Below are 25,088 nucleotides of genomic sequence, written 5' to 3' on the forward strand. Positions count from 1 at the left end.
CCTGTCCTCCATTATACTATGTTGTCAATACTTTGTATTGATCTGACTTTGAAGAGTAGCTTTAACTAATTCAATCTGTCAAAATAAATGCAGTAGAGTGGAGTATAATTATACATAACATTTAAATGATCATGTAAAGCACAAATATAATGTACTTGAGTAAATGTACTTCCCACCACTGTTTATCATGAATTGAACAAACTGATATGACAACACCAAAAGATTCATCATAACACATCTATCAATATTTTTATTATAGTTTTTTAGATCATGTATATTATGCTGTTCACGATAAAACCCCAGCCATGAAAATGTCAGTCTCCACCCATTCATGTGATTTTCTTCCCTTTCGCACCAAAAAGAACATCAAGTGGTACTTGCCATTTAAATAAATAAGTGAACAGAAAATAACAAATGGTGGCCTAGTTTACCTGGACATGGGCCATTTGTCCAAATCAATATAGACAAGTGATTACAGCAAAGAGCTTGGGGCCTTGTGCATAGAGCCTGCGTGACCTATTGGCTGCTTGATTGTTCTTGATAATGTTGAGCTGAAAAGTTTTGATCTTGAAAACTGTTTTTTTGTCTAGTATCATTGATCCAATATTTTCAAGATTGACGGAAACATCTCAAGCCCGTCCGTTGTTTTGACTGATTAAATCATGTGGGCTACCGGGGTAATTTTTACTAACTTACGCACGGTCGGGTTGGTGACAACAAGTGTGCACATACCAATGAATACAGAATGGTGCTTCAGCATGATCAAAACAGCAATGAGAAGTCATCTTTCTAAGGCAAAAACTCATTTTTGATTGAGTATGCACGCGAGGGCACTGTTCTAATCCATGCCGAGCAGGAAAGGCTACCGAAGGCCCATTTGAGTTCTATACCAGCAAAGAGTTGGTGCCGTTCTAGAACCAGTTTTCCTGGCTGACAGCCGGTTCTTTTGCTTTTAGTACGCAACAAAAAAAACACCATCAAAAACTGAATTGTTGAAAATGGTGTTCCAGTCAGTCCTGGTGGGGATGCCTTTAGACATCTGGGTGGTCTGCTTACTAGTGGGGCCAGATGAGGTGGCTCAGGTGCAGGAGTTGTGGCTTGTTGCTGCGGTCCTCTCAGATTGCTACACTACTATGTCATGCAGAATGTTATCTCAGAAGCTTTAAATCTCTCGTCTTATTCTTTATCACTACCCAAAGCTTGCTCCTAGAGGCGAGGGTCAACTTATGAGCTGAAAGCTTTGCTTTGTGGCTCTTATTCCTGGTTGTCATCACTGTTTTATCGTATAGCTCAGCTTTCTGCACCTGGTGCCCCCGAACAAGCGGTCAATCTCATGATCCCTTATACTCAATTGTGAGTAAAGCCCCAAAGTGACTGTCACTCAGTCACTTTGCATTTTGCATTATGGCCAAAAACTAAAATTTTGGTCTCATCTGACCAGATCACCTCCTTCCAACCCTTGCCACAAACCATTAGGGGGACACAGCATATTCAGATGAGACCAAACTTTTGAAGTGTTTGGCCTAAATGCAAAATGCAATGTGTGGCGGAAAACTAACACTACACATCACCCTGAACACACCATCCCTACCGTGGGATGGTGTCAGCAGGGACAGGGAAGCTGGTCAGAGTTGATAGGAAGATGAATGGAGCCAAATACAGGGCAGAAAACTTGTTAGAGTCTGTAAAAGACTCGAGACTGGGTGGAGGTTCACCTTCAAGGAGGACTACTACCTAGGGATGGGCATAATTAATCGATCATTGATCGTTAAGAATATTGTCGATCACGTGAAATTGTTATTGATCATATAGCCGTTGTGTTGCGCAGTGTGAGTCCGGCAGCACAGCAATGAATTTCACTATGTGGCAGCACCAAAGACTGTATGGGTAGCAACATCCTACCAGCAGGGGGAGATACTTAACTAGTAGTAGGAGACAACAGAACAGGCTCAGGCAGCAGCCTGCGAGCTACCATAGATGTCAAAACGTAAACAGGAAGAAGTCAAGGCGAAGTTTGGCATCGGACAGCTTTAGAACCGAAAATAACTAAGTTCATTAAGCATTGTGAAACCTTGTATAAGTACAACACTTAAACAAACCGAATTATGTACCACTTGTAGATTGAAGCCTACATCCGACCCTGTTTAACGTGTTACGTTAGCGCCGCTAGCATTAGCGGCTAACTTTAGCGTCTATGCTTTCCTACTTCGCCTTCATCAGGGAACTAATTTGCACATTTTGTTTATTAGATGAAGTAACGTTAGGTCCTTTACCACTCAGAGAAACGTGCCGTGCCCTTATGCAGTCTTTCGCAGCATCTTAGGAGGCGCATATGTGTTTAAACTTTAAAGGTATCGTAGCATTGGCTCATTGTTGGCTCATGGCCTCGGGCTTTAACCAGCGCCACATTGTATTATTATTTTATTTTAAAAAGTTGCCTTGTCTTAATAGATTGTTGTTTGCCTAGAAGATCTTGGAATAAAGATGCAATTGAGTAAAAGCCTCATACAGTCTATGGTAAAAACGCTGTATTTTGGATGTTCTGTTGGCATTTTTTAATATGTAAAAAGATAACGATTAATCGATAATTGATCGTTAATTTTTCCGATCGATCAATTTAGGGGCGACTGTAGCCCCTTTTACACAGAGATTGCGGCATACTGACGGAACAAAAGAGTGGCAATTTGCCGGCTCTGCTTTGTTAGGTGTTATTTACACAGAACCAAGCAACGCCGGTGTGACTTAAACATTTAGCACCGCGCCGGTCAGCTGCTTTACAACAACAACAGAGAGCAGGAGTGCTGGGGCTTGCACTAAGAGGGCCGTATTTTACTGTCCCCGTGATGTGCCGGTTGATCTCGCTACGCACTGAGTCCAACATCTCTGGGACAACATCACTCCGCTCACTGCGTCACTTGTGTGTGTGTGTGTGTGTGTGTGTGTGTTTGTGTGTGTGTCTGTGTTGGCTGTGAGCGAGTCTCTTTGAGAGCAGTGCTCTGTCATACACATACACACAGTGTGTGAAGTCACGTTACTGTAGACCAGGGGTGTCCAAACTACGGCCCGCGGGCCAACTGCGGCCCACGGCCCGCTTTTTATTGGCCCGCGGCCGATTTTAAAAATATAATGTAATATGGCCCTTTAAAAAAAAATTGCATTCTTAGTAACCCACTAGTGCAGGGGTGTCAAACACTGATTGATTGGCCCGTGGCACATTTTAAAAATATAATGTAATATGGTGCTTTTAATTTTTAAATAATTTAAATGCACTCATTATATTACAGAGAAATATGTCCCATAAAAGAAAAAGAGCAACAAGCCCATCCCAGAGGACCCTGCATAATATTTTATTTTAAATTAATATTAATATGGAAAATCTATGTGTCCTTCTCCAATAGCTTCTAATTCATCTGACACAGTGTCTCCATTTTTTTTCATACAAAATTCTTCAGATTTAGCCTCTTAATTTCCCTCTCAAAGTGCACCAGATTCATGCATTTCACTTTAAAAACTTTAAAAAATCTCCCGGGGGGGCATACCCCCGGACCCCCCTAGGAGGGTCGGGACCTCGGCTGGATACTATTTTCACCCTGCTGGACATTGGACGCAAAGGCAGAAAACACTGGGTGTATCATTGGCATATAAACAAGAGGGGAAATGTGTCTGTTTAATGTGCAAGGAAAGTGTTGCCATGAAGAAGGATTACAATTTACAAAGACACTATGAAACTAAACATCAGAACAGCTACATGTCCTGATAAATGTGTTATTTTTGCAAAGTGGCCCGGCCCTTCGTAGATTTTTCTGTATGTGGCCCTCAGTGAAAAAAGTTTGGACACCCCTGCTGTAGACAGAAATATAGTGTGGATATACGCTCAGATTTAGGATAATAATAGCGGCGGCGATCTCGCTACGCGCTGAGTCCAACGTCTCTGGGACAGTTAACAACCAAACTGACAAAATCACTCGGCTCACTGCGTCAACTAACTGTCTGTGTGTCTGTGTGTTTGTGTGACAGGTTGGCTGTGAGCGAGTCTCTTTGGGGGCAGTGCTCTGCCATTCAGACATACACATACACACAGTGGCCCTCATTTATCAATCTTGCGTAGACCAGAAATTTGGGTGTACGTACATTTCCACGCAAACATCGGCATTTATCAATATGGACGTGAGCGTAGGATACGCTCAAATCCCACGCCAGCTCTCAGCTCGTGTACGCAAGTTTGTAAACAGCATGGACTCGCAGTGCAGGCTGTGCCGGGTAGCCGATGACTTTGTTGGACAATTATTAGAAGATAATACAAATGCAGTGTTTGCTCAGACCGAAATAAAGATATTAATCACTTAAAAATGTGCAGCTTATGGTGTGCAACTGAGTAGGAGCACTGATTCAATAGTGCACACACCGGCCACTTAGGAGCGCTGCATGGGACTACGTAAGGGCAGTTGTCTCCGTCTGGAGCAGCTGGGGGGACACTGAGGCACGGGGGCTGCATTCATTCAAAATGTTAGCCACAGTATTAAATATGTAGTAGGCCTACACTGCTCTTTATGATAAAAAATATATACGGCGCGACATTCAGCTTAACATTTTTTTTTATTTTACGCACTTTGTAGATGTTAGTTCCTCTTTTAATGTGTCATTGATCGCTTAAGCGAGAGATTTATTTCCACCGTTAACCGGCACGTTTTTCCGATCTGCTGGTGGAGCAGGACAGTGGGCGCTCTCACAGCTGATCGTTGCCGGGTCGGCTTGTGCAGCTGACGGCCGGGCTGACCACTCGTGCTGTCATACAGTAAAACGCAAAATGTGTTATTTTTAGTTTTTACAACCCTTTTGAGTAGTGCTATCTAAAAGGGCCAATACATTCTAATCATTCAAATCTCTGCAGACCTGTATTTATATTATGGGGACCATTATCGGACAGTTGGTGCGTCTGTTTCTCCTCTACCACTTATATTATGCCCGCACCCTCAGTTGGTTGCAGAACAGTTAAGAACAGCAACACGCTTTTTTTAGTGGCGATTTTTGAGTCAGACCACTTTTTCTTCATCTATGTAAAGAAATGGCGACATATAATTGTATATGCTGTTTTATAGCATTTGAGCAATAGCCATATGTAAACCTAAAATGCAAAATCCTCAGCTGGAGATCGTTTGTTGTCAACACCAACGCTGTTGACCGCAGCAGTTATTTCCTTCCTAACTGCTGTCTTCTGTCGTTCTTTGATGCCGCTTGTAATGCTCCGAAATGAAACTCTTTATTTTTCTACTTTCGCTGTTATTCTGTCAATTTCTACTTCAGATAAGTTCCTCTTTTGTACCGTAAAGCGCACATCCATGTCGCAAAACCTCTGGGCGAGGCCTCTAAACTGAGAAAATATAGGGGCGTGGTACGATTGTTTTCAGCCGCTGCATTTATCAATAATGGCGTGGCGTACGCCGAGATTGGCGAGATACGACTGTTTGATAAATCCCACGCGATACCTGGCGTAGGGAGGTATTTGCGCCAGAATCTGCACCAGTTTCCACGCAAGTTTGATAAATGAGGGCCAGTGTGTGAAGTCACGTTACTGTAGACAGAAATAAAGTGTTGATATACGCTCAGATTTAGGATAATAATGGCGGCGGCGATCCGGTAGCAGCCTAGCGTAGCCTAGCTTAGCCTAGCCTGGCCTAGCTTTCCTATTTCATTGTACAACTTCCCCCGTGCAGAAATAGACTCATAAACTCTGCAAAATGAAGCGTGGGGGTTTGGATTGAGCAGCGGACTTTATGATCAACTAGATTATACGCCGTTCCTTTTATTTGGTGATTTTTACTGGACATCAGGCCGCCGTGGTTAATGTTAAACACACGTCCTTCAACTGCTAACATGGTCGCATGTTTAGAACGTAGGCTATGGAACGTCAAACACCCCCCTGTTCCGCATCAACAAGCTGGCCGCATTTATACAGAGAGGCGGAACTGATTGTGTCGGCAATCTTACTACCCCCCGAGGTAGTAAAATTCCCGGAACAATTTCTCGCACCTTTCTTCCCCCGTTCCGCAACGGTCGCATTTATACAGCAGGGCTTGGGCCGAAATTCCGGCATATTCCCGGCTTTCACTGGCTGTGTAAAAGAGGCTTGTGGCTCAGTTGGTAGAGCGGGTCGGCCGATGATCAAAGGGTTGGAGGTTCGATCCCTGCCCTGCCACCTGTGTCATGGTTGTTGTGTCCTTGGGCAAGACACTTCACCCACCTTGCCTCGTGTGAATGTCGATAGTTAGCCTGCTATCGGTGTGTGAATGTGTGTGTGAATGGTAACGTGGGAAAGGAAAACAGGTCTCCCTTGCAAAAGAGTCTCCGGTCTCAATGGGATATACCTGTATAAATAAAAGGTTAAAAAATGAAATTTCTTAAAATGCCCATCCCTACTACTACCCTAAACATACAGCCATATCTACAATGGAATGGTTTATAGATCAAAGCATAGTCATGTCTTAGAATGGCCCAGTCAAAGTCCAGACCTAAATGCAAGAATTGAAAATTGCTGTTCACAGACACTTTCCATCCAATCTGATGCTGAATCTGAAGCTTGAGCTATTTTGCAAAGAAGAATGGGCAAAAATGTCAGTCTGTAGATGTACAAAGCTGGTAGAGACATACCCCAATAGACTTGGAGCTGTAATTGCAACGATAGGTGGTTCTAAAACGTATTGACTCAGGGGGGCTGAATACTTTTGCACTCCACACTTTTCAGTTTTTTATTTATAAAAAAATTGTAAATCATATTTCATTTTCATTCCACGTCACAATTATGTGCCACTGTGTGTTGGTCCATCACATGAATCTAATAAAATAAATGTACGTGTGTGGTTTCAACATGACAAAATGTGTAAAAGTTCAAGGGGGATCAATACTTTTTCAAGCCACTGTATATTAGGTGTCATGTGTGTGAGACGGAGACATTTCTGGATGAGTGTCTCACTGAATGTACTGATCCCCCAGTCATTGGCAGGTGAGGAAGGTAGACAGGAAATGAGAAAAGTCAGAGGCACGTGTGTGATTGAGTGTGTGTGTGTGTGTGTGTGTGTGTGTTTGTGTTTGTGTCTGTGTGTGGGTGGGTGGATGGGTGGGTGTGTGTGTGTGTGTGTGGGTGTGTGTCTCTATAAGACATAAGTGGCGCACACATTAACCACCCAGACAACCTTATCTGTGATTTACAGTCAGACACTTAAAGCTGGGGTGGAGGATTTGGGGAGAAAATGGCAGTTGGGATAGAGATTCGAATCCAAATACCTCAACCGCTCCACTTGTTCTCTTTGGTCCCTCCCCTATGGTCCCTCCCTGGCACACTCTACACCAGGGGTGGCCAACCAGTCAGAGACAAAGAGCCACATTTTTTACTGTGTTACTGCAAAGAGCCACATCGTACACACGGGTACACACAGTGGCGATTCCAGGAAATTTTGACTGGGGGTGGCCAAGGTGGGCCACAGAGTTAGAGTGGGGTGGCCATCGCACCCCTGAATGAATAGCATGTGATATGCTGTACAACCAATTCAAAGATGATTTATAATCCCAAATGCCCAAATCATGTTAGTATCCATTGTAATGTTTGTCAGAAAACTAAACCCCTGAAGGGGGGTCTGGGGGCATTCCCCCCCAGAAGATTTTTTTGTGTTTTTAACATGTAATCTAAGCATTCTGGTGCATTCTCGCGAAGATAATAAAGGAAAAAGTCAATATTTATTTCAGCTCAGATGAATAGTAAAATTAGCAAGACAACATAACTTGCTAGCAGCCAGATGCCTAACAACTGGACAGAGGGACGGATGACCACTAGCTTTTGACCAAATATCTTGCTAAAAAAATAAACCTTTATTTATGAAAGTCTGCCCTTGCTAAGAACATGTTACACTCGCTAACTACAAACTTTAATTTTTTTATTCAGATTTCAAAAATCTGCTGGGACACGTGCCCATACACATGCATGGGTGGCACGCATGTCACAAGCACACTTATGCTGTTTTCAAGACCTTTGCTGACCAGAGACCAGTTCTAGTGGCCACAGTCCTACCATTAATTTAGTAATTGAAAATTGCAAACTGATCTCATATCAGTGGATTGGAGTGTTTGTGTGATGAACTTGGCAACTACCTATCAAAAAAAGTTAAGAAAAAAAAAATACATATCATCTCTGAACTAGGATACATATCAGGAAAAAAATGTAATTAAAAAAATAAAATTAAAATAAAAAATAACATTTGAACTGGGGGGGGGGCACTGGGGTGGCCAGTAAGATTTCAGGGGGGGGGGGGGGCGTTTTTATTTTCGCGGGGAGCTTGCACATGCATGCACAAGCATTATTTATTAAAATAAATAAATAAATAAATAAAATAAAACAGGGGGCCCCACACTAGGACTTGAAACGGGCCCCCAGATCGTTAAGGCCGCCCCTGTGATAATGACAGGACTGGACTATAGACGACAGGGCAGTCATTTTCAACAATGAACATTGTGTGCACTGCCTCACACACAAACTCTCAGTTCAACCAAGTCCACAAACAAAAATATAACAATTTAAAATAGCGTTTTTCTCTTACTATGCATGTTGCTTTGTGGGACTTACTTTTAGCATGGAGTGAGCTGAAGTGGCGCTTACGATTTGAAGCCTTGAAATGCGCAAATGACACCTGGCATATAAAGCAGAATGGCTTGGCATAACGTTCAACAAAAAATATGAACTCTCCCACTCTGTTTCGGAGCGAACTTGACACAAATAGTTTACTCACGGAAAACCTCCCTCCAAGCTGAGCGGGCATGCAGTTTTATGTTGCGTCCGCACCAAACGTTTGCGAACGTTATGTTGCGTCCTCAATTAAACATTTGCGAACAGGCATCCACATAGGGCCTACACATTAATAAAATAAAAAATGAAATAATAGACAACATGTAAAACGAACGTAAGAGCCGCATGAAACGTTTGCGAACATGCACACACATAGGCCCACACAAAAAAAAAAGTCAGAAAAAAAAAAAAAAAAAATTATAATCACATAATTTGATATGAACTGAAGAGCCGCACGAAGCTGGGCAAAGAGCCGCATGCGGCTCGCGAGCCGCGGGTTGGCCACCCCTGCTCTACACCAACACAGCCGTGCCAAAGTGAATGGACAGTCCCAACAGCCAATAAGAACAGAGAATCTGAGCCTCGCTCTGATTGGTCAAAGTGTACAGCTCATGTTAACTTTGACCAATCAGAAATCACATACCCCAGCTTTAAGGGGAGTTAGGCATCATTAGACATCAGATTTAAGACACTTAAAAAGGCAATTTCAGTCAGATAGCTCATTGCGGTAAGTAGTCTGACCGTGATTGTACATAAAAAAACAAAAAAACAAAACACTTGGGGGACTGAGTGACTGAAATGACAACTCAACTTAATAAGTCTACGTTTCTAGATAATGAACCATAGAAATAAACAGTAGTTAGGAGGCTAAAGGCCAAGGCCTCTGTGTTCCTATAAGGTTACTCATAATTATTCTTAATGAGGAGGTGATCGGTAGAGAGCAATTAAAGGGAGTAGAACGGGTTAAAGGGTTTGTTGGCCAGAAGATAAGTGGGAAGCTCTTTTAAAAGCTTTCATTGAAAGAAACCCCCTTTTTTTAAAGACTTAAAAAAAATGCTTTCTTTCAATAACAGCGATCTGTACTGACTCTGAGCAAACTTGCTATTTACATTCCTGGCATTTAGCGGACAATGTTTGCCAGTGTGGCTTATGATTAAATGAGCTGTTATATAGGGGTTCAGTGTAACACAGGGTTCAATACTGCTACGGGATGGTCTGCAACTGCACTGCTTCAGGGATGAAACACGCTGTAGATATCAGCTGCTTTTTGTTAATTGCAGGGTGTGTGTAGTTTATTTAGTAAATGCTCTGGTGGTTCAACATGTCATAACGTGTGCACACAGGAGTTGATTAAACGTGTGTCGGTCTCCTGAGACCCGTCAACAAGAGAGTAAGATGTCCCTTAATTGTCTTTTAAATGGTCTTGTGGGAATTCAGTAAAAGCAATTCTGTGTATATTCTGATTCCAGAAGAAAAAAAACCCTCTGGCGCTCACACTGCTTCTCTAAAGCTAGTTAAAATCGTACAGTGTGCATAAATGCCTGCAGCTATGAATCACACTGTCACACAAGTGTAGCCATAAACCTTTAGCTTTTTATCAAGCCAGCCCTTTACAGATCGTTTAACCTCACGTGTCCATAGTCAGTTTTTTGTTTTTATATAACAGGACTGAGTATAAAAGGTGGCTTTATTGTGTTTAAAGTTATTCATTTAAAAAGATAAAAGAAAATCTAAGAAGTGCCACGGGATGTCTTGACAATAATAGTTTGGGTGCTTCTGAAGTGGAGCAGACTCCTCATTGTGATGCCTGTATCATAGGATATGTTTACCTTCGCAGAGCCTGCTGTTAGTTTACAAAAACTTTTTTTTCTCTACGTGTAATTCTTATTATTGAATCATTTTATCATCATCAATAAAAACAAAATTAAATTGAGCCACCTGGAACCAAACGTAAGACTAGAATATGTTTGTGAACAGAACTTTAGACCTTGCTGCTGTAAACAACAACAGTGAAAGAGATACTTTTCAGGTAGCGTTCTAACTTCAAACATTGTTCCCGGGATCAAATTTCCTGTAAGTAAGTGTGTTTATTCCGTTATGAGAATACACCTTAGAAAATGTTAAGTTCTCTGATACGGTTGAAAATGTATCATTACACTGTCTTACCTGGATAAGAGTTGAACCCAGAACAGTTGCAGGATATTTTGGAAAAGGCTACGAACAGACATGCATATTTAAGCAGAGGGGGCTGGTTTTCATAGGCTCCAGCTGTTCTTCTGATGTAGCTTGTTCCATTTTAAAGCTCTATGATTAGCAGGTCAATACCCCAGCAGGTCACTTTGATAAGTCGTTATTACCAGCAGAGAGCACAGTCAAACTGTGTGGCTGAAAGACACCATTTTATGCCTGTCACACACAGCCTTAAAGTGCTGTTTTTTTCTGAATTAAACAGGAGGACACAGCAGGAGTCATTTAGAATCTTTCTATTTTGCATTTGAGTTATTCTCATCAAACATCAGACTCTGATTAGTAGAATTCGTTTTAGTTAGTGATTGTGCTTGCTTGAATGTTTTGCAAAGATTGCTGTCCCTAGCAGATGTTTGACTTCTCCACCTACACCCCCTGTCAACACATTTGCCTCCAAAAGGACTGACAATGGTCTCATTCAGATGATACTCTATTCAACTCTTTAGCGTTTCTCTTTTTGGTCACACTAGTTTGAATTCATAACTTGCAGATTTGATTACAAGCAATCAAAACTTTAATGCAGACCTGACACTTAACTCTTCATTATTTATTCGGTTGAGGTAAGTAAATGAAATAAAATCTGTAGCTTTTGATGATATTAATGATGAACGGTTATTCATTTTGACAAGAATGAGGTTCCTCAAAACTCATTCAAGCAGTTAATGTGCAAAATGCAACAAGTTAATATTGTGACTGCGCTGATCTGCCATCCGCCTTGAGCAGTCGAGGGAAAATGATTTTTCCTTCGGCTTTTCTTTTGCTCATAGTGCGGATTTAGAAATGATTTCATGCTAATAAATATTCATTTCCACATGCAGTGGAACCTCACAAATCCAATACCCAATCTGTGCTTGGGATAGAAGATGAGTTTCTAATGGAGATAATGTCATGCCTGCTGGCTTCCTCTCCCTCTACAAGTCACTCCCACCTGTGCCTCTGCTCGGCTTGTTACAGCTGAGACTCTGCATCCTTCACTGTTCCATTTCAATGTATTTAGTCCAGGCTGTCTCTGCAGGCTGTTGTTTCTCTTCCTGTGGCCTCTGTGCTATGTGGTGGCCTTTGAACACCCCCCCCCCCTCCCTCACATCAGCAACGGTGGCTTGCCAAACGGAGACTTGCCAATCCCTAGGCTGCTGGTTAGCGTCACTGCTGTCAACCTGCTGATCCCCCCCCCCCCTGTATGGAACAAGGCCCTGAGGCTACTCCTTTACAAGAGAAGGAGGAAGCAACTTTAACCCTCGACTGCAAAGCTCCCCTTGACACTGTCCTTCACCGGGTTGCCACGTCAGGCTGTTCATGTACGGACTGGAATGGTGAAAAAGATTGCAGCACTGTTCGGATTGAGTGGGATGAAATGTCCCATTATCCCACCTCGGCGTCCCCCAGAGGAAAACACTTCATTTAGGAACAATATCCCTATTTTTATGTTGCTTCTTCTCCTCCTCCTCCGTCTGTCCTCAGATGACACCACATCATTCCCCTCCACCGCTTAAGCCACAAGCCAGCCAATTGTCTCTTCAGGAAAAAAGAAGATTGCACAATAGACTATGAATAACTGTACTTCTGTATTTTCTAATTGCTAGAACAATGGCAATACATCATACCAGTAAGCACAATATAGCTGAGCAAAGATGCGAACAAAGATAGATTTTAAGAAAAGTTTTCTTCCTAAAATGAATTTAGCTTCGTAGCTAATTAAAAAAATAAAAGTTCTCTGTGAAACTTTTCCACCACCACTTATGTATATGTATATTTTGACTGATATGCACCACAACACCAAGGCAAATTCCTTGTATGTTGTTCCTCTGCATTAACTCATTCCTGTTCGAGATTTTGACTTCTGAGTCTGTTATTGTATCGTGCATATGCAGTTTACAACTGTGGAAAATCTACCTCTAAAATTCTAGTGTCCTATACAGACAGAGGCAGACCAGAGGTGACCATCATTTTTTATTCTTTCAACTGGCTGGTTTTAAAAACAATCGTGTAAAAGTTGTCAGAGAACATGGTATTTTTCTAAAAGGTTCAGGCTCTAGTTGAATTTCCCTGGCAAAAACTGTTGGTGATTCATGTAGCCAGGAGACATGGAAGTAAATAAATACATAAATAAAAGAAATAGCTTGTTACTCCATAAGTAATATAAGGAAAACTGTAAAATCAGATTGTGCAGAACATAACCTTGACTTTTAACATTACAAAAGACAAGACATTTAGGATATGCACTGGGCAATGTGTTTGACAAACATAATGCTTAGTAATATTACACAAGGCATATAGCTATGAATTGGCTTGGCTACTACTACTACTACTAGTAAACTAGTTAGCCAGACATGCTAACAGTGGCAGCTTACACTATAGCAGACAAAACACTGCTCAATGCGCTTATGCGTTTTTGGTTTTGAGGGCCAAGAAATACAACCATTTCTTAACATGCCCACTCACTCAAGCCCAATGCTCAGGGAAAATCACTGGATAAAGTGTTGAAATTAGGCATTTGTACCAAACTGGAACATATGGATGCCAATTTTGTATTGGCGTCCTCCTTCTCTCCCTCTGCTGTCCGATCTCGATGAAGCTAAGCTGCTCCTACATGTTTCTGGGCTGTAGGCTGCCTCCCTGTATGTTCGTTAATGATGTGATCTGTAGCATTTCGACATCAATACATCATAATGGTATTAAACCATTACTGCAACTGTTGTAAAGAACTGTGGTGCTGAGTAGAATGTGAGCCACAACAGAGGGTTCTTACACTGCAGCCCTGTTAAGAAGTATCATCCGCACATCTAATCCAATCTCTAACTACATCAAGTTGTGAGCAATCATAGTTTACATCCGGCATCAGCATTTGTCTTAAATGTATGTAAAGTGACCAACGGTGATTGGATTTCCCTCTCCACATTACTTTTGGTTTAATCTATAGCAGACTGATAAACATGCTCATTTGTGCCCAGCTAGGCAAAATGGATTTAGATTAGAATTTGTACTTTCTACCCTGTGGAAGTTCTTTGGGGGTTTGTCACGCTATGCAAACACTATCTAGGCTGTATTCATCTAGGTCATAATGGATGCATTTGTGTTTTGAGTATTTCTGGGCTCACTGTTATATGAGTGGACATATGCACCACTGACAAGCTCCAGATGGGACACCATAATTGTAACTGAAATGGATTCCCAGTGCATTTACACTTCTATTTAGAGCTGTCTGCTTGAATTTGGATCAGCCAAGATGCACTTTAAACAGGAAATGTGCCTTAACTAAGTCTTGGTTATACCATTATTTGTTATAACAAGGTACCACTCACTAAAGACGCATTCCAGTACTTTATCGGCTTACCTGGTCAGAAAGTAACTGATAAAAAAAAATATATTTGATATTTTTTTGAGAACTCTGATACAATCACACATTCCTCCACTTGTTCATGATGACCTTTTCTTTTCTTCCTCTTACCGTGTGCCTGTCTCTCTCTCGGTCTCTCTCTCTCTCTGTCTCTCTCTCTCTCTCTCTCTCTGTCTGTCTGTTTAGGGGCGGTGTGTTGTCACAGTGCAGCTAGCAGATGAAGAGCTGTCTGCAGAGGAGGAGGGCGTGGAGTACTTCCTGCTGTTTGCTGGCAGCACACAGTGGCACCTGACCAGCGCCCTGAGGAGCAGTCATGACACCTTGGAGGCCATGTGTCCCGGTAAGACACCCCACCCACAATGCCTTGCAGCATTTTCCTGGTTCCTCTAATGGACCTGTGGGAAGGCAGCTCCACCTACAGTTTTTGAACACATTAACATCTATTTGTAATCATGAAATAAAAATAAACGGTGATGCAGGTACATTACAGCTACACAAGGGCCACCATGGCCGCATTTTTAAAGCCACTAACGAAATGGAATTCTGTTCAAACAAAATATAAAATTTGAATTGAGCACAGAGCCATCATGTGAAATATCCCAGATCAAAATGAAGCAGCGTTATAGCATGCAAAACAATTAGAATTTTTAAATAATTTAATTTTACATCACACAGAAAGCATGAGGCAGTCTTTGCAAGCAAAATTGCAGTAATAAACGATTAATCATCCACCACCATTGTCCTCGTTTTTAAACTTTTAACTAATGTTGTGATTACGAAAGAGAGAAATCCCCTCATTTTACTTTTAGAGACTAGCTCATTCGTCACTTGTCTTGGAACACGTCCCACATATTCTACTTCCACAATTGAACATATTTAGCCTGTGTTAATGTCATAAATACGTCCTGTGAAGTGATTGAGCACTAACGATCTTCAAGGAAATCCAGGACCAAAGGTCACTGTACAGAGAAAATAAGTGGTAAAAATACAGAACACTTGTAACCCTGTAGTAAACATAACATAACATATGAGTGGAAGGGGCAAACACAACTGATGTTTCCTCTAAGATCCAGATCCAGACAGGAAACAACAAAAGCAGAACATGTTAAAGTGTTATCTTGTTAAGAGCTCAGCTGAAACACAGCCATCAGAGGAGGTGTGAACTCTCTCCTAACAGATTAGCTCTGCTTCACTGCTCCCTCCATTATGCCTCGTTTCCACCGAGTAGAGCGGGTCGGATCAGAGCGGCTCAGAGCGGGACAGCTCACTTTTAAGAATCTCGTGTTGTTTCCACCGCGGACCCTACCCTTACTGGTGGGGCGGGGTTTAGGCTGGACTGCGATAGCCGCCGCCAGAATGTGGGTTGTGGAACAACTGTGGTCAAGCCAGCGGTCTCTCGTTTTTGCTTGGTCAAACCAGCCGCTTCTTTATTTATTCCCCCCGTGTTGTTGTGAGCACAGAGACGGCTCGGTGCAAGTTGCAACTGACAGTGAGAGAACAGCGCTGGCTGCGGCAGCTACGTGACATCGTAGCAGTGGGACACAGTGTAGCCAACTGATTCATTTAATGACGAGGAAAAACACCACACAATAAACAGTGCCGCGCTCACAAGCCAGCGATCTCTCGTTTTTGCTTGGTCAAACCAGCCGTTTCTTTATTGTTGTGAGCGTGTAGGCTATTTACTAGCCAACTAGGCTATCTATGGCGAAAACACACAGAGACGGCTCGGTGCAAGTTGCAACTGATTGAGACAGTGAGAGAACAGCGCTGGCTGCGGCAGCTACGTGACTAGTGGGACACAGTGTAACCAACTGATTAATTTATTGACGAGGAAAAACACCACACAATAAACATTGCTGTGCTCACATTTTCGCCAATACACAAGACTCTCTTCACTCTTGCCGAGATGACTACACATGGCGGAAATGATTATTTCGACCAATCAAATGACGGCTCCGCCGTTTCGGCCCGCTTTCAGGCGGCTAGTACCCCTACAGAGGAGTACTGAGATCGGGAGCGGCTCAGAGCGGTTAGGTGCGCTTAAACCGTACCCTACCCAACTTTTGGCAAATGAAAAGCCAAACTACCCGGACCGAACCGCTCCGATCCGATCCGCTCCACTCGGTGGAAACGAGGCATTAGTAACAGTAAAGCTCCGGCAGAAGGTCGCGGGATACAATTCCCTAGGTGGCTTGAGAAATAACTGCAAATACAGTGAATAAGTACTTTTGATTAGGTTGCCCTTCAGCGAGGCATTTTGGCCCTAATATTTAAGTGTAGCGACCCTAAACAATGACACAGAGAAGATGAAAGAAAGTGTATCGATTCCATGGGTCTGATATGGTAGGAAACTCGTTCCAGATGCAGAGGCTGCTATCAAGGGTCAGCTGTAGTTAATTTTTTCCGTTGGAGTCCTGCATGCACGGCGTACAGCTTGGCATTTGAGGATGAAGTAAATTGATGCAGAAGGCCGTATAATGCCCTGTAAATTAGAAGCAGGGATGTCAGCACCACATGCCTTTTCAAGGCAGCCATGCAGAGCCTTTATACCTTGTTAGTTCTGCTTTGATATTGGCTTTGTATTGTGGACTGCAGTTCTTTTTGGTTTTGTCAACTGAAAACCCATTTAACATGAATATTAATTAAACTAATTACATTGTGCTGTTCATTTGTCGGAAGGCCGAGTTTGATTTGTGACTGCTAGGTATTATTGAGATGAACTGAAACATGTTTTCATAATTCAAATAATATTCAGTTATTGGAATTAATTAAATATGCTTTAAAGTCAGCGGTGCAAGTCTGCACTGTATTGTTACTGATTATTCTGTAATTTGTTCCTATTGTATAACTTTGTGGTGTCCCATGAGTACAATATTATTGGTTATTTAAATATCTCTGGTGGATAAACCTGCCTGAAATACTGAATGAATGCAAATAAGTTTGGTCTTCTGAACATGTCAAACTAAAAGTTAATTCTTCATTTTTAGTAGCAAATTGCTCATTAATTGGCCGTCGCAATTTGACACAAGTGGGACTGGGACTTGTTACATATCCCTACTTACCCATGAAATTACATTAAATTAATGAACTAAATGATGGAACTTCAAGAGGTAAAATACAAGCTTGACCAACTCCCCCTGAGTTGGGCACACACTGCTTTAATTAGCTGTAGGCCTTTTTATCAGCAGACATTTGAACTTGTCATAGTAGAAACGGCACAGTTGTTGCTGATGTTAATTAACTATGGCTTGCAGTAAGACATGACATAAACCTACACCAGGACCCTGAAACCCAAGCAGAGCTAGCTGTTGAAATACATTTCCTTATTCTTTTAATAATTTACACCTGTGTTTCTCCTGTGATATACTGTATGTCAAAAAGCATTCCATGAGAATGGTTTGTGAATCTAAATCATTTAGGAACGATAAGTGAAACAAGCTTTCTTTGAATCATCCTGTTGGATTTAGCCCTGCTAGCATGCTATGTAACTAACTAGCATGCTATGTAACTAACTAGCATTCACTCGTCTCAGCCATTACGCTCCCCAATAATAACTATTGTTTCACAGGTCACAATTTGTTCACATCTAGTGTCCCAGTTCATTCATTTCCTCTTGACTTTGACACTATTGTTGTTGTACTTTCTGTGACTTAATGGGTTGTTGCTATAAGTGCAATGTCACCTTTCTAGCCACCACAAACAATGGTTGATGCTCACCGCATAAGAGGCACATGATTAATCCATGAAGACAGACTGATAACGTATAACCCTTTTTGGTCATTGTAATGTTAAAATGCTTTCAACCTACAGAACATGACACTAATGATCCTCCTCCTCTTCTTTCTAATTTCTTCTCTCCCCTCATTCTCTCTCTTCCTGTGTGCTTTCTCATGCAGCCCATGACTGTTGCGAGGTGGTGTTGGTCACCTTGTGTTCAGCCGGCCGCAGCGTCCCGGACGTAAAGCCCTGTCTGGGTCGCGTGGCTCCATTGGGCGAGCATCGATTCAGCTTTGTCCAGGATTTGGCCTTCGACATGGCCCAGTTCCTGGTGAGACAAGTCATTTCCATTTTGTAAGCGCGCAGTAAATTAACCAGAAAATCCCCAGCCTGTCACAGAAAACGGGAGAAAAGTGGTTACCGTTGGTTACAAGGGGTACAGCAATGCGTACCCCGTAAAAGTGACAGAATGACAAAAGATTGCCACGTTATTGTTCCTTCCCTGACAGAGTTTGATGTCTCACAGCCCCTTGCTGTTCAATTCATTCATTCTTTTCAACACTATTTATCATCCCATAGAAATGTAATTATATAATTAAGTCTGCCAAGGAGGAGCACGAGATAATGTAACTGTCTTGAACACTCATAATAAATGCTTCTGATGGAACTTTATTTTCTTCTTATTCTTTAATCTGAATATGATTTTTTTTTTTTGTCAACACTATTCAGCCCCAAATTGAGTTTAGTACTGATAAGTGCATGTGAATGTGTCTGCTTACATTTAAACCTTACATTTTAGGGCATTTGGTTAATGCTCTTATGCTGAGCGTCTTACAGTGAGTGCTTTCAGTAGACTAAGCCTCTGCTCCTCCTCTGTAAAACTTGACTCCTCTTTGTAATGGGCCCTTCTCACAGGTGAGCACTGCGGGCCGGTCTGATGGCCTGGACGGGGCCCTGCTGCTGGATGAGTGTCATATTCCCCTGCTGGAGTGTGAGCGTCTGGATGAGAGCCTGGCCCTGGCCCTCCACCACCTCGCACTGCCTCCAGGATGGAGCCTACTGGGGAACAGAGTCACCAACAGCACTGGTGAGAGACTGGAGGGTCTGTGGCATGTCATTCTACCTCAGAAGGAATGTCTCAGCGCTGTTGCAGAAACACACTAACAAATGATAGTTGTACAGCACATAATGACACTCCTGGCTTCCTGTTTGTGTGTTGCTCACATGTAATATATTTCACAGTGTTGAGTAGATATCAATGACACTTAATGACACGCATTTATTTGAGTTTTTACTGTCAAAAGTTGGAAAGGTTACCAAAGTAAGCATGCCAAGCCGCAGCTTATTTTGTCACCCTATCATTGGGTTACCAAGCCGTCCCGAAAGGGTGAACCAACACACTGCAGTCTGTTGATTGGCCGACAGAATCATTTCCGTGTTAGAGATAAAAGAGTGAGGGGTCTTTTGTTTAGAGAAAAATTTGGACGCGCAGCTCGTTATTGTGTGGTGTTCTTCCCCTTCATTGAGTTAATCAGCGGGCTACACTGTGTCCTCAGTTGAAATGAGGCATAGGGAGACTGATCACGCACAGCATTATGTTGCATCTTTTCAAAACACTGCTATTTGGCCCCAGAGGGACTCTACAGGTCAAAACAAACAGTGGTACTGATTGTTGCAAAGGTGTGCATGTTGGCACAAAATATACAATTTACTGTCTAAATGTTGTATGTGTGTGTTTTGCAGTGCCTCTTGTTTAACACATACCTTTACAGAGGAATCTGGCAGCTGATTAATGTGATGCACTTTCAAGCTCTGCCTGAACAGATTTCACATTGACAGTGCAAGCACTGATGTTTGGGTTAATCACGGTCGGCAGTTGCGCCTTCCGACAAATGAAGGCAGTCTGTGTGAATGTTGTATGCCATTAAGCCTCAAAGCATTCGCCTGAAATTGTTTATGACATAGGCTTTGAGAAAAAAATGACTGTCTGGCCTCCACAGTCTGGAAGTGAAAGTACTGTGAGTAGTAAAAAGGCTCAATAAACCATGCCGGAATTATTTGTTAGCTCATGATTTAAATCATCAAACACTGTGATTTCTTTAATGTAATAAGCGTCAATGCATCATTCAATAAAAATCAGAAACGTGGTACTGTAGAAAAGAGTTTTGGCCTACAGAGTAGGCAGATTGCTCGGCTTTAAGCAGTTTTTGGTCGGCCCTTTTTCTGCATGCTACTTGGAATGCGATTGAAACGTGAAGATTTTATGGAGATTTATGAATGGAAGATTTATTTCATAGAGCACAGGCTTGTTTCTTTCACCTTTTTCCACAATGTCTTGGTTTGTTGTTAAAGCAGCTGATAAAAGCACAGCCAAGACTAGGTGTATCCATCAAACTGGGCAACTTTCAATAAATAATTTAAGTTTGTAGATTAAAACCTTTATTTAATAGTGGAGTCAGATATTCTGGAGGATCCTTGTTACACTGTTTTTCTGTTGTCAAAATCAGTGAATGGATTACTCTACAAACTGATCTTTAAACTGGTATGTTGCTAGATATGGTTTCTAGCCCCCTTCGTTTACATTCCCTGTGTTTACAAACCAGTTTACAGAGCCTAGGCTGTGTATTGACACCAGATTCTTTTTTTAGTGCACGCACAGTATGGGCAGCAAGCAGATCATGAGGAGATATTCACTAATTTTGACAAAGAGATTTTGACAAAAAAAGCATTCTCCATAATCGCTGACTCCACCTTTCAATTACATTTGTTGACCATGTCCAACATTTCACTGGTTCAACAGGATCATCTGGAAAGATTTATTTTCAATTGTGTGTCAAAACTAAATCCAGTACACACATGACAGTGTTACAGGTTTACAGGTGAGGTGCAACACAGCAATAGCCTGGTCCAACCAGACCATCGTACTTCATTTCATTTGTACAGAAGGTCTGGAAGTGCTGTAATTGGCAAACGTTCACTCACTTGGAGGCGGGTGTCTGTTGAAGTTTAAAACTATTGGATCTGCCCAGTGCCACCCTGGATTAGCCTACCAATCGCATCACGTTTGGTCGTCACGTGTGTCATGAGCCGGCTGTTGACGGTGCGTTCCAGTTAGACAGGGAACTCGGAAATTTCCGACTTCACTACATATTGTAGTCTATGAATCTACCGGTACCTGGCAACAGTAACTTGTTAGAGCCTAACGTTTAGTTATTTGGACGAGAAAGGTTTTAGGCGTCCATACTTTCGCGAGCAGATGCACTGGAACACAGACAGGTCGGAACTCGGAACTACCAAGTCGGAAATCTCCTTCTTCCGAGTATAAAGGAACGCAGCATTCAACTGAAACTGGAGCGCGACTTCGACGTCATCGTTCTCAGCCACTCGCTCTGTTCGCTGATTGGACAGCTGTAGATTCTCCGGAGAATCTGGGAAATGCGCTGTACACCCAGACTGACTACTGAAGGGAAAATGAAATTTGGCCGGAAGTAGGCGGGCGGGCGGAGCCAGGCTAACACAGCAATGGTATACTTTTCTACTTAGGTTGGCTTTCTTGTTTAGCCAATGCATGTGTTATTCTTGTCTTAACCCATTGATGACTATGGCAATCTAGGATGCATGTCCTTAATGCCTGAGGGTTTTCATACCCCCGGACCCCCCTAGGAGGGTCTGGTTCTCCACTGGCTACTATTTTCCTCCATCAGGACATTGGAGGCTCTAGTGAAATAACACTGGGTATGTGAATTACATTTAACTAGTCAATAATTTGAGCAAGTCTGTCGGCCTATCTTTCTCACTCCGCTGAACACTCAGTCACTACTATCCATGTTTAAAGGAAGCAGGATTAAACCACTGGATTAAGATGCTAAAATTTATTTAAAAATGTGTTTAAAAACGCACAATTTTTTTTTCAAAAATATGTTTAAATTTGTAAAATAATTAAAATATCTTTCAAAACACACAAGGATTTAGAAAAACATTTTTTTTTGTGGGGGGGGGGGGGGGGGGGGGAGGGGGCTCCGCTGAAATTGGTTCTCTGAGGGGGGGCTCACTCTCTCACACTTTGAAAACCCCTGACGTAGGCCATACACTTCTCTTTGCATTACAGATAGAAAGCTGATGCCATTGTTGTATTAAGTTGGTAACTAATATTAACTTGAAAACATGTCCCAAAGTGGGCTTTCATCAGACTCTAGTATTATGGTAGTATGATCAAACAGAACAGAGTATCCCTGGGCTGTAGCCCGGCCTAACAACAGAGAGCAATAGCTCTATCAGTGTAAAAAATCCCTATATTTTCATAATTAAAATTAAAGTACCAATTTTCTCCAGCCATTGGTTTTGATGATTTTAATCAGTTAAAGAAAGACAAACGAGCTGATGTAGATGATAAAGGCTGTGAGGTAATTGCTCTCTGTGAAGCAGCATAAACAAGACTTTTGGGAATAGTATGAGAGCACAGCCTCTGCCTCTGGCTATTGCTAAGATAATGGCTTACGGTGGAACCTGGACTTGGATATTAAACCCAATCGGTAGGAATTTTGACAACAATTACAACTTTCTTCTTTTAACTTTTTATTCATTATTGTTTTGAGTCTGAAAAGAAAAAATCATCAAATCAAATTTTCAGCATGCTGAGTAAACACAATCTGCTTGTTACTTTTCTGAGAATTGTCACATATTTTTTAGAGATGGACATACACACAAACCAGGCTCCCTTTGAATTGAAGTCAGTTGTCATGTTGTTGATGTTGGAGGCGGCTTTCTGCTGCGGTGACTGATGTCAGCTCTAATAGTCTCTGCTTCACAATATGTCACTGCCTCAATGTGACAGCTAGCTGCGGTGAACTGTGGGGAGGGAGGAGAAGTGCAACTGTGCTCTCCACTTATCAGATCTGTCAGATGAAGGATAGTAGCAGACCATAGGTGGAGGTGACTGTGGTTCATCTCAATCATCCCCTCAAGCTGTGGACACAGAGTGGTCACTGATCTCACTATAGCCAGCCATTTAACTCCCTCTGGGAAATTCACTTCACCTGAAAGAACTGTGTGCATGTCAACGAAAAGGCTGAACCCAACTAACTTACCGGTGTTTGACACTTTGGGTGTCCAATGATATGTAGGCTATTGGGTCAATCATTTCTTTTTCTACGTCTTTCATTATTACATAATTCCTCAACAGGTAGTTGAATTTAACAAGTAGTCTGCAACCATGTCAGCTGCTCTGTAATGCTGTACTGAGGCACAACTGTTTTTCTAGCATATATAATGTGTGCTGTATTGTTCTCCAACTAAGCATGCTAACGTTTGCTAATATTTGTTGTTGGCACTGTTACTTAAACAAAACTTAAAAAACATACCTTTGCTTACACTTGAAATGTGTACGTTGTTTTTTCTGACATCTCTTTTAGACCAAATCATTACTTCATTAATTAAAGAGATTTGAGCAAAATGATAGCCAGATTTATCAAAAATTAAAAGTAGTTGTGTCCCCCCCAATTTGTTTTAATTTTATAGTTAGTCGTTTAAAAAGGTCAGAAAAACATTTGACCATTGCATAGTTGCAAAAGCTAAATTGGTGCCAGCTAGCTAGGATCTCTGCCAAGGAACAGTGCATCAGTCTCGGTGGCTCATGGTGACCCATATACTGTTATTCTACTGGTGGATTGTTGTAACCGATTGTTTTACTTCTAACAACTATACATCAGCTAAACCCTCCCAGATGCCTTACCAACATGTTGTAGAAGTTGTGGCAGCCACTTTTGAGGAACCACCATCAAACCCAGTAGTAAAGCATTTCCTGCTGTTTTGCACCTCGCATTCCAGTCGGGCCCAGCTCTGCCAAGTGGAGCATTAAATAGGACCAATTAGCTTGAGATTCATCGGGCCAGGCCGGTTCAGACTGGCCTGAGGTAAATGGAGTGAAACCTCTCATCATCATCAGACACAAGCGGCATCGTAAATGTTGCTTAATGGTTATTATTGTGCTGATAACAGAAGGTAGAATTAGATTTTTGCCCCTTTTGTTTATATGTTGCAGTTTTCTCACTTATTTTTATTCCGAGTTTATCTTACTGGTAGAATAAAATCTGCACAAGGCATAGTCAAAAAGACCTAGAGGAAATCACAGAGAATCCTAATATATGACTGCCTTTCTGTGTTTGCTCAAATATCAAATTTTGTGTATGAAAACAGGAGGAAAGAAATCCTCAATTTACACTCAGGCAGTGGCAGATTGAAGATAAGGAGTACAACACAATCTTTCTTATGATAGCTGGGGAAACTCACTGACCAGAGAAGTCCATACTCAGCAAAAGCACTATGGATGTTTTATCTTTCTCGCGTAGTTGCTACCGGTATAAATAACCGCAGAGCAGCTGCTTTGGTAAATCTGAGCATTTTGTACTGACTCTGCATTACAAGACATGTGGGTGCTTAAGTGGAGATTTTTCAAACACCACATTTATTACGTTAAAAAAATATATATATTTATTTCTTCCAGTGATCTCTATGTTCTTATCTTTATTATGAAATTACGATTCAATGAACCCCTGGGGCCTCACTTTCCCACTCTTTTAAACAGGCATACCCCTTATCTCAGCATGCTCTTTTTTACTTTGACGGTTCGATTTCCAAGGGTCAGACAATTAAAGATAACAATATTACCAGAAAAGAGGGGATGTTTTATTAATCTTTTTCGTGAATGCAGAGAGAATAATTATTTTTTCCATACACATTCAACTTGAGATCAGGTTATCTCTGGATCTACAGCCGCTCATTCTGACTGCATTCATTGCATAAAGGAGCTCCTTTAAGTACATATTGCTTTGGTAGAAAGGTCGCAGACTGTGTGTGCGTTTGCGTGTCCATGAATCACCATTATTGTCTTTGTAGATGGCTGAAGCGCAGGGTTTGTCTTTGATGGTGTTATTAGAAGTTTGATATATTGGCCTAGTAATGGGCTTTGATTAAACAAGGGATTCTGGTGCACTTATTGTTGCTCCCCTCTGCTAAAATGAAATGATGTAATTGTATTTAGTCACATGCATCACTGTTGTTTTCGCCATTTCTGTCATTATCACATATTAAATGCTGTTTAAGAGGCTTTTCAACATCGACTGAAATACAAGTACTGTATCACAGAGACACAAAAGCTTGATATAATACCGCCAA

The 25,088-nt window shown here is 41.8% G+C and overlaps 1 protein-coding gene across 1 annotated transcript in view; it reads left to right on the top strand.

Moving 5' to 3' along the window:
• The window catches only part of LOC307250865 (A-kinase anchoring protein 13), a 118,161-nt gene that overhangs the window by 22,358 nt on the left and 70,715 nt on the right, over window positions 1–25,088 (top strand). The window contains exons 3-5 of the mRNA XM_080028127.1: window positions 14,385–14,538; window positions 18,095–18,246; window positions 18,831–19,002. Coding sequence (XP_079884253.1) covers window positions 14,385–14,538; window positions 18,095–18,246; window positions 18,831–19,002 — 478 coding nt within the window. The remainder of the gene's footprint in view (window positions 1–14,384; window positions 14,539–18,094; window positions 18,247–18,830; window positions 19,003–25,088) is intronic.

This window comes from Ammodytes marinus (genome assembly GCF_949987685.1).
Source record: "Ammodytes marinus genome assembly, chromosome: 1".
Taxonomy (NCBI): Eukaryota; Metazoa; Chordata; class Actinopteri; order Uranoscopiformes; family Ammodytidae; genus Ammodytes; species Ammodytes marinus.